This window comes from Frieseomelitta varia, unplaced genomic scaffold (genome assembly GCF_011392965.1).
Source record: "Frieseomelitta varia isolate USP_RPSP 00005682 unplaced genomic scaffold, Fvar_1.2 scaffold_940, whole genome shotgun sequence".
NCBI classification, from domain to species: domain Eukaryota; kingdom Metazoa; phylum Arthropoda; class Insecta; order Hymenoptera; family Apidae; genus Frieseomelitta; species Frieseomelitta varia.
In genome coordinates, this window is record NW_025110746.1 from 141,424 (window position 1) to 152,145 (window position 10,722).

The following is a 10,722-nucleotide window of genomic DNA, read 5'->3' on the forward strand; positions in this document are numbered from 1 at the left end:
ATTAAATCTTGTTAAGAACGAAAATACGTGAGTTCAATGTTCCAAAAAATATTCCGATATTGTAGAAAAGCATTAAATAATATGTAAACCTTAATAATAGCATTAAATAATATGTAAACCTATAATTCGTAGGAATATAATTTTAAATGAAAAAGGAAACCTTTAGAAAATCATAGCACTATAACTTTAATGAAAATTTTTATATTTTTGTACAAGAATTAAACTAAGTGATAGTTAAACATTCAGTTTTAATGTTAGAAATTATACAAATCAAACGTCAGTATCAAAAACATACTTGAATAATGTGCAATAACGGAACATTTACATTAAATTTGATTTGCATATAATATAAAGTCGCAAAACTATTATTCCTTATATGTTACCTATACATTATTAATCTCTTATAACAGACACAGTTTTATTAAAATAAAATATAGTTTAAATAAATTTCCAAAACAGTCCTTGCTTATCTGTATAAATCTTACATTTCTCTAAATATGTGTAATAAATCTGTAACAATAAAAAAACATTTAATTATATAAATTAAACAATAATAAATAATTATATATAAAATTGTAAATAACAAACTGCACGCACCTTATTGAAATATAAGAATAAAGACGTAAGTTTGCATATGTTTCAATTAATATGAGAATTTTACTTCTGATAGAAAATTGCTTGATTCCTAGTACAAGTATCATGTTCTGAAATAAAAAAAAAAAAAAAAAATGAATATGGTAGGAATTAGAACAAAATATTTTGTTAAAAATTAGTAACTTTGTGTTAAAAAAATTATCAACTGTAAAATATTACCATGATTCGATCGACAATGAAGTTCCTCCCAATTTGTCCCACTTTGAGTCGACTTTTTCACATTATCTGTCTGTTGTAAATTAGTAATAATCGTGTCATTATCAATTTTTCTTATTTCCATTACGTTCTGTTTCGGAACATGAACTTCGCATATATTCGAGGAATCTTCGACACATTTAACTTCTGGTCGGTACAAGACTAGTTTCCTAGGGTGCGAGCATTTTTCAAAAGCAATGTTTGAATGAGGCAAATTTTGTTGCTTGATATATACGACTTCGTTCTGTTCGCATGTTGGCACAAAAATAATTTTCTGCGTTGACTCTTGAGGACATGATACCATGTGACAATTAACATTCGGGTCAATTACTTTAATATTATCGGCAGAAGCAACATGCTTGCTGCTTTGTAAATATATAGGAACTTTTTGAGCTTTAGAATCATTTTCAAATGCCAGATATTTAATTGGCTGTTCATTCACTATTACTGCATTTTCGTTACATTGATTTTGGAATCGTTTTTTAATGGGTAAGATTTTCAAATTCTTGATGCCTTTAAGAAAATCAATATTATTTATATCTTCTTGATTGAATTCCTGGTTAGAATTCTGCAATTTTCTTGATTTTTCAATTTGATGTACAATATCATGAGAACATTCTTGCACATTATTCGAATCTTTACATTGATTTGCCATCACATAGCAAACGTGTTGATCATTGTAACATGTTTTATTGTTTTCGCATTTAGGATGTTGCTGGACTCTTTTTGCTAACATCTCACAAATCTGTGATTTCTGATGCTGTGATATACTTATCTCTTTAAATTCTTGATTGCTATAATTTGAATTGTCAAAGCTCTGCGAGCATTGGTATGTTTTATAATTTTCTGGTACTTCCTGGCAATTCTTATGTGTCGTACAATTATTCTTTAATTTCTCATGCTGCGAAGAAACATTCTTTCGTATAATACAGATGTTCGAATTATCAGCCATTTCATCTGTAATTTCATTATTTAAGTACAAACAGTGTCCTACATTTCGTGAATCTTTCTTCGTAAACACCACTGTTTTTTGTACTGAAGGATTTTTCTTATTCACTAAAATGCCATTTACATGAAGATTTTGTGATTGAGATTGGTTCTGTTGTGAAGAATTTTTTACGAAATATATATCATCGTTACGAAGACTTGGTGATTCTATTACACAAGTTTGAAGATTTTCTATATCTGTTGTATCAAATAAAGTATTTACAGTCGTCGACCGTTGCAATCTCTGCGAATTTTCGTTCGATTCTGTTATGAGAGATTGTGAAGTGAAAAGAACGTTCTGCCTCGACGCGGCGTTGAACAGCATCTCCTGGGGCTCTTTATTAATATGCATCGACTCCTGGAATAAATTCAATTGGTTATTATTATTAGTCACAATGTTGTTACATCTTCGCAATATAATAGGGATATGCTTCAAATTCTTCATTTTAATCTGCTGCAGTATCTTTAAGTTTTGTTTCTCTGCGTTATTTTCTAATCCATTACTTAAAACACCTACCGTTTGCGTTCGTCGACTTCTATATTTTTTATGATTATAATTATTCTCGGATTCTGCCTCAGTTTGAACAAATAAGACAGGTTTGCTTTTTTCCTTTATCCTCTCAAATTCGTTTGTTTCAAAATATTTAACAATATTACTGTTAGCGCTGATGGAAGTTGAAGGAGGATTTACTTCCAGAGAAGTATGGTTGCTTAAATTTATTGAGTCATCCTCATTAGATATGTTACTTGTTTTTTGAAGTGTTTCTGCTTCCAGGGAATTCTCAATTCCCATGTCAGAAGCATTTAATGAAGATAAATTAAATAATAAATTTGACGAGGTAATTTCATTTCTTTTGAAATTCGTTTCTGGTATTAAAAACGGTGTATTCTTGTTTTCTATATCCTTTTTGATACCAACACAATGATCTAGATTATCAACAGTTGCAAATATTGAGTCCACGTTTTGATTAGATCCTGAAGGACAAAATGCAGCGTTTGAAGGAAGAAAATTATCAGTAGAAGTACTAGGTGTACTGTAGTTGCTTAAAATATTCCCACGCATTATCGTATCATGTATCAATTTATTTCGAAATGATTCTGCATACATGTATCTTAATTTTTGTTTCACCTTTAATAGTGGATCTGTTGAAGATAAAAAATTAATACTTGAAAGTATGAGAAAAAAATAACGAATTCTAAAAATTATAGTAAATACCAGGTCCAAAACAGTCTGGAAAATTATTTTCCTCGAAGTTTTCTGAAGAAACAATCCTACATAGTTCTTCGTATTTATTGAGTTTATTTAACGCAGAGTTTTGTTCGGAATCATCTATTCTGTTTTCTTCTATTGATCTTTGAGGTATTTCGATATCTTCTTTCTTTTGAGTATCTTTTCTTCTATAAAAAATATTTTACACTAATTTTTAAGTTTTCTTTGAAAGTAATTTTTGACTTCTTTCTTAGATTTATATTTTTAGTTATAGTATACAGATACTACATGTAAAAGAAACACAAAAGACAATATAAATTATCTGAGACTCACCCATCTATTTTACCCAAAATAGGACTTGTTTCAGCATCTGGCTTGAGAATATTTTCCAAACTAAAATCTTTTAACTTTCTGTTACTATTTTTAGTTGCAGCATCTCTGTGAATTAAAAAATACATTTTTTAAGAAAGGATAAAAATAATTTTTTATAGTTTTCCAACTTACTCTGATTTCGAATGATAACCATCTAGTAGTTTCAATACATTTCCATGTAGTCGCGCGTTATTTAGATCATTCAATGCTACTTCAGTTTGTGCTGCAAATAATTATATTACTCAAATATTATATTATTTTTATGGTAAAAAAAACATAGTTATACTTTGTGGGACGTACCTCTTCGTATTTCTTTCCCGGTTGCACCGTTTCTATATATTCCAGCCAACTAAAATAATAAAAAAAATTATAATTTTTATTAATTTTATAATAATTAATTAATTTTTATAATATTAATAGTAATGATAGCAATTGTTATTTACAGGTTGCGGAAGAATTCTATTGGATATCTTTTTTGAATTTTGTGCCTCGTCCAATTTTTCATTGATCTTCGTTTTTTTATCCTGGAATAGATTTATTTCAAAGAATGGATGCAAAGGTGAAAGAATGAAGATAAATTTATTTTTAAAATATACATATTCCTCCCGTATGTCTGCGAAATGTTGCAAAAGTTTAATGAAACTACACTGCCATATTTTGCATGTTATCTGGTTCTGCTAAAAAATTATGCATGCATTATCACAATTTCAGAAATTCTTAATCCCAAAAATCATTTCTAATAAAAGTATTTCAATTAAAAAATTATGTCTGTTAAACGTACAATAATTGTATACATATGCTTCAAAATTAATTCTTATTAAACAAATTACAAAATTAATATTTGTTAAAATAATTATTATAATACGATAAAACGTATTATATTGTGCGGGATGTATATTATATTTTCGTTATATTTTTATTATATTTTCATTATATTTGTAATATAATGAAATTAGGAAATAGATAGTTAATATTAAAACAATTTATTCAATTTATCGATATAATTTCACGAGATGCACATTTAATTGTTTATATATATACATATATATTTTATTTTTTTTATAAAATCTATGAAACTCTCTTGACAAATTGTCAAATATTACTTAACATTTACAACAAAAGTAGTATAGAGATATTGAAATAACACATAAGACTTTCAATGATATATGTCAATCATCTAACATAACCAAAATTGTCAGACAATTTGAAATATATTCTTATCATATATAATACAATATTACATATTCTTCTACATTTGATTTAAAGAAATAAACTATTGAAGGAAGAACATACAATCTCCACGATCAGAAAGTAATAATGATCAGCATGGACATATATGTATATTCATACCTTCTTCAATTTGAATATTTTCTGATCTGTCAGGTCCCTTTTACGTTTCTTCCTCTTTGTTCGTACTTTCTGTTTTTCATGGACAATTTTTACTCCGTCGACAGACGTGTCACTGGCCACGATGTTACATGTTAGTTTGCCCATTTTACAACACAGACAAGAAGAATCGTGCCTTTTGAACGAGATCGACGAATGTCTCAATGTTTGTTTACATCTTGTTACCCCACTTCTTACGCTAACCCAAGTATCGTATCAATGACAATATCGACGTACTTTGTCTTATTCCATCGATAATAATGCTACTCTACGATTGACTGAACGACATAGAATATTATCGACCAAGAAATATTGTTGAATATTAATCGAAGATTGCGTTAATATGACTAAAATTTATTGATTAATATGATAAAAAAACGGAAGTGGTAGGTGTGTCGTTATATGAGACTCTGTATTGTATATTTTAAAATATATATGTGTAAATCTAAAAGAAACAGAATGTTTGGAAATAGATGGAAGTTATTTTGATAAGACAAATTCATTAAATTAATTAAAACATCGTTCATTAAGTTTGTAACTTGGTCAGGGATTAAAAAATAAAATAACATTCGTCTTTATATTGTCATCGTGCTTTCATCGTTCATAGCCATTGATTTCATTTAATTCACGTACGATTTAAATTTTAACTTATAATCATTTATAAAATTCATTCCTTTTTATACATTTATTTGAAAGTCTGTACAGATTATAACATGGGGAATTTGTAAGTATTAGGGGGCGCCATTAAATTCGAAAAGTCACTACGGAAGTCAAATGGACATCATTAGTAATTAATAATAAAATTTAATAACATGTTTTCATGAAGATATCTTAATAGTTGGCTAAAAAATAATTTTAATATAAATATTAATAAATAAATAAATACAAATAAATCTTTCTGTGGTAAAATATGATTTATTTTTATGTGTATTGAAATACTCAATTGACTATTTCTTTTGGCGCCATATTAGTTCCGTTAGGATTCAATTTGGAGGCAAACGCACCGCGGAAGCTTATACTATTTTTCTTTCAATTAGTGGTTTTATGAGTGTTAATAGTACTAATATTCAGTGTAGTATGAGTATTTATGTGTTTTAAGACTAGAGTGATGATATTTGGACGTGTTGATGTCATAGTTGCGAAAAATTTACATTAGAAATTTGAAGGGTGAGTGCATTCAAATAAGCCGTTTACTGTTCATGCTACTTTAAGATTTTTTAGAAATTTCCTATTATACTAGACATAGCTTTACGATATGATACAATTTAAGATATGGAGCAATTTCGATATATTTGTTATATTTGTTATATAATAATTTTATAAATTTTATAAAGAAATAGAATCCAGTATTAATTCTATTTATAGCTTTAGGAAGTCTTTTCGTGCTAATGTTTCCGTAGTGTAGTGGTTATCACGTGTGCTTCACACGCACAAGGTCCCCGGTTCGATCCCGGGCGGAAACAAGTGGTGGGGTTTTTTCTTTTAGAGATATATTCTTTTTCTACTTTTTTTGCTCTAATATTTCAGAAATATTAGTCATTCTTGAATGCAGGTAGAAAAAGATATTTTATTTAATATAAATTAATTTTCACTAAATACGCCATCTAATGATTGGATAGTTTTTTAGTCAGTTATTTAGAAAGCTACATTATCGACATATACTGAATAGTATTCTACATTATCTTCCACCGTTATTATTAACTTAAATGCATATGCATCTGTAGATAAGTGTATCTGCATACCACCAATGATATCACAGAACAGATATCATATGAGATTTTGTTATTCACGTTCTGAAATATCGACTTTGTAAAAAATCAGTTTCTATTTTTAAATTTTTATATTCGAGTTTTATTATTAATTAACATTAACATCATTAACTAAAGAACAGACAGGACTAATTTTATGATAATATTCTTGTGTTCAATATTATCATAAAAAATATATGTTTAGTTAAGTGACACTCTCTGTGAGAACAAATTATAATATTTTATGTTTCGTTACAGATTTGTTCCAGTTGGATTCAACAATTTCTCTTCGGACTTCATCGTACCGTGAGTCGCATGCATTTTTGTTCCTCCGGTCACTCAATCATGTCGTAGGACGAAAGGTTCGAATCGACACGGGTGACTGGTTGTATTACGTAGAATTTTTGACGAGCATAGTGGCCACGGGTATTTATTATACCCGTGAGTAATAACATTCTCCTGTCACTGTTTTATTTATTAGTTCAGGATAGGTTTTCTTGCACAGCGGTTCTGAATATTGATAACGTATTAATAATTAGTTACACAACATTATAATATAATTGATGTGAATAATATAATGCTATTAATTGGTACATGTATCTGTGATAGAAAATACACACAAAGTACGTCACAATTGTTTGAAAAATCAAAGTATATCCGATATTGTTGCTTGCAAATATAGTAAAATATGAATATTCGAATAAATGGAGATATTACAATGTTTGAATATTATTTTGTAGTGAAGAAGTCGGATACCCTCCGACTTTGTTACTATGCATATTGCAATTTTAATTAAAATGATTAAAACTATAATGATAACATGTATCACAGTAATAGTAATTAAATATTTTTATCTCGTGTTTTATGATAATTATTCAATATAATTTCAATAGAGTTTGAAACGTGAAATTTTCTAAGTTCAGTTTTATCCGCCTAGATTTCATGTGCAAGAAAACACTTCGCGTCAGGCAGATTTCAGAATCAAAGCAATAATTTTGTATGTTACTTTCTTGTTCTTCAAGATGTGCTTTGATGAAGGAATCGCCCGAGAGAATTTCTATCAATATTTCATGCAGAATCTGTTTCATTTCTAATTAATCTGTTACTTTTTTCAACGCAGTGTTTCAGTAATTTTTCTATATTTCTGAGAGAAGTAAATTATAAAATAGAGTCATTGAAAATTAAAATTAAACGAGAAAATTGTTAGGTCGTTAGACACAGAATATATTAATCATCTCTTTAGCTCAGGATTTTCAGGTTTAACCCTTTCCATGTTCGTTGCCAGGATCCCATTCACGTGCCCAGGTGCTACTTGGGTGGGAGATAGGCAATGAGCATGATGACCATAGTCTATAAGCTTAATAATTTCTCAGCGACTGACGATGGGTTAGTGTATCGTGCACGACGTATTTTCTACATTGTGTGTGTGTGATTAGGCTGTAGAATTGCGTCGTTTTTCCTATTATTTCAATAACAATGTATAATAGTAAAACGTATATAAACAACAGTACTAAATTTTGTACCGTTTACTTCAATAATATCATTTCTTTGGACTATGTACGCGTGATGTATATTCAATTAATATTTAATTGATTAATAACATTTTATGAGTAAAATTGAAACTAATATATATCCAACTCAAATGACAGTCTAGAATCGTTTTTTGTCACATTTGACGCAATGGTCGCTAGCCGTCGTCAGCCGATTTCAGTAAAATGGTACGTAAAATTAGAGTGTGAATGTGTGTGTGTGCTGACACTCGGGTGTCGGAGGCGTCCCGGGACGTCCTCTCTAGATTAGGATGTATGCGCCCGGGTGTATGCGTGAGAACCGTGGAGAGAGTGTGTTGGTGTGCCTGTTCTTTTGTCATCTTTTAAATATAGGGCCCCTGAATAGGATAGGTAGTTTACTTTCTGGTGTGCCTGCGTAATTATAAGTAGGTAGGGCCGGGCAGGTTGGCACAGTCTCTGGTCGCGTGTTCCCCTTCTCGCGTGTCCAACCTGTTTCAGGAAATCGAATTTGAAAAATCGACAGTGAAATTGGTACAAATGGACCATGCCACTTGTTTCTGGTTTTACTCGTCGATTTTTCGAATTTAGTATCGCGGTCGCGGTCGCGGATAGGTCGCGAGTAGGTCCCGAAACGAACGTTTATATAGGTATTGCTCGAGCAAGCACGTGCGAACGGGCAACGATCATTGTGATCGATGGTCGTCCATGTGCAATTGAGTCAGCTTCTGCAGTTTATCTTTTTATACATATATATTGTATTTAGAAAGACTCGAGCCTAGACTTAAGTTTCAGCGGGCATGGCGCCCTAAGAAAAGAAGAGGCCCGGCAAACTGCCATAGAAGAGGGCTGCAACGAATGGCTTATCATCCTCTGGATGGGAAATCCGTCCAGAGCATGGAAAGTCATTTTTGTTATTACTTTGTCACTATGCTCGCTTTCAGTAGTTGTTAGTAGCAGTAGCTTTCATTTTTGGCCGATGCACATTCCGGCCTGGCTCCACATTGGGCAAATTTCGGTTCTTTCATTAGTGTTGCGAGTGATTAATGTCGGTTTGCATTGTCGAGTTGCGACATGGTTCTCGCGTTTTGAATTAGAGTTGCGGTGAAACGTCAGTCGTGTTTGTTTTGGCATTGCAAATTTTCGAATCGCGAAAATGTTTTAGAATGTTCAGATTATTGAGTATTTATGTTTTATTCGAGTTTTATGTACAATTATTTAGTTTATCGTAATTGTTCAATTTTATTCAATTATTTAGAGTGTTTCGTTCATTCAATTTTGTATTTTGAGTTCAATTAATTTTGTACCGTTGCCGTCTTTTTAATCGTACAATAAATATTTTTTATTAAATTCATTTTGTGAATTAGCGTTGCGTTTCGATGAATAATCGCGATTCTTTAAATAGCGTTGCGCCTGTTCGAAATGTTCTTCAGCAAGAAGATAGTTCCTGGATATGTTCCGAAATCTCTTAAAGAATTGTTCAAATTACTAATTCAATATCTAAATAAGTTTGTTACAGATTCATTAACATGGAGGAAGTTCCAAATAAATGCTGAATGATAGAATAACAAGAACGAAAGAAAATAGCTGAAGGAAAAGAAACTACTGGTAATTAATTACATTTGAATCTTATCAAATATTTTATGATTTGTTATACGCATGTAAAAGTAATATTTTCATTCTTCACGCGTTCTTCTTAATTAAACCGTGTTCCCATGAACAAGTTGATTCAATTTCAACGACAAAGCGAGCTAGAAAGCATAACAAAACGGGTCTCGCTTGCGCCGATTTCTATAAACAATCACGAAAGTATCGAACAATGCTTCATGAAAATCAGCACGAAAATACGCACTCTCTAAACTATATACTTCTCACGACGAAATCCCACAACTATCATAGTTGATTAGCACGTAACGTGAAACACCGGATGGTTATCGCGATGTTAGCTAATTGCAAGGGCACTGTTCAACGCGAGAAGCTAGAAATATTAATTTTTTCGTTGCTGTCGTCGACAATAGATTGTTTGAAAATTCATTTATTATATTTTGTCAGCGTCTTCGTTTTCTTGCATTTTTAAAGTGAAATTACTTTGGTAACTTCTACGTTTTCTATGTAAAATTTCGGAATTTGCAGTATCATTTTCTGTAAAGGGTTAAAGGCTGTACTAGAGTTGAAAAGGGTTGAAAGCAGTGTACTATATTATCGACTATATTCCAACTACAAAAGCTCAAAGTTCGACAATTCACCGTAAGATGGTGATGCAACATTTCTCCAATTCGATACTATCGCTGTGAAAGAACTTACATTTTTATTGATATTAAAAATGGACGTTTTGTAAAAGACATTTCTATCGTAAGATTAGATATTTTAAGGAAAAATAATATTTATAATTCATGTAAGTCCGTATGGCGCGAGGCTCGTCGATCTTCTCCATTACATGTTTACGTACTTTCCGTTTCACATAATTGCAACTCAAGTTCAGATAAGTAAAATGCAAAATATGCACAAACTGAAGCCTTCGTTCCAGTAGAATTCTATTGTGCGTGAATTACATATTGAGAAATTGATTATTATTTTTTATTCTTGGCCCACAGTTGCTACGTAGTAAGAGTTCACACTCGTGTATGTGAGCGTCGGTTCGTTTAATAAAAATTTCGTTCAA

General features: G+C 30.7%; 1 protein-coding gene and 1 non-coding gene across 2 annotated transcripts; one reads left to right on the top strand and one right to left on the bottom strand.

Annotated features, from left to right (window-relative positions):
- Nucleotides 1-621: 621 nt before the first annotated feature.
- LOC122537972 lies at nucleotides 622-4,956 on the bottom strand. The gene is made up of 8 exons (XM_043671670.1): nucleotides 4,769-4,956; nucleotides 3,862-3,942; nucleotides 3,719-3,767; nucleotides 3,551-3,641; nucleotides 3,380-3,484; nucleotides 3,053-3,234; nucleotides 814-2,979; nucleotides 622-704 (listed from the first exon to the last, which is right to left on the bottom strand). The coding sequence occupies exons 1-8, from the start codon at nucleotides 4,910-4,912 to the stop codon at nucleotides 658-660; spliced, it is 2,865 nt and encodes a 954-aa protein (XP_043527605.1). The 5' UTR covers nucleotides 4,913-4,956; the 3' UTR covers nucleotides 622-657.
- A 1,238-nt stretch (nucleotides 4,957-6,194) lies between these two features.
- Nucleotides 6,195-6,267, top strand: Trnav-cac. The gene has a single exon. It is a non-coding gene; the product is annotated as a tRNA-Val (tRNA).
- The last annotated feature ends 4,455 nt before the right edge of the window (nucleotides 6,268-10,722 follow it).

Excerpts from the sequence above, each read along its gene's own strand:
- LOC122537972 (XM_043671670.1), bottom strand. The coding sequence starts at position 4,912 with ATGGGCAAACTAACATGTAACATCGTGGCCAGTGACACGTCTGTCGAC. Across the intron at positions 3,943-4,768 it reads AAATATTCAAATTGAAGAAG|GATAAAAAAACGAAGATCAA; the intron begins GTATGAATATAC and ends AATCTATTCCAG. Across the intron at positions 3,768-3,861 it reads ATAGAATTCTTCCGCAACCT|TTGGCTGGAATATATAGAAA; the intron begins GTAAATAACAAT and ends TTATTATTTTAG.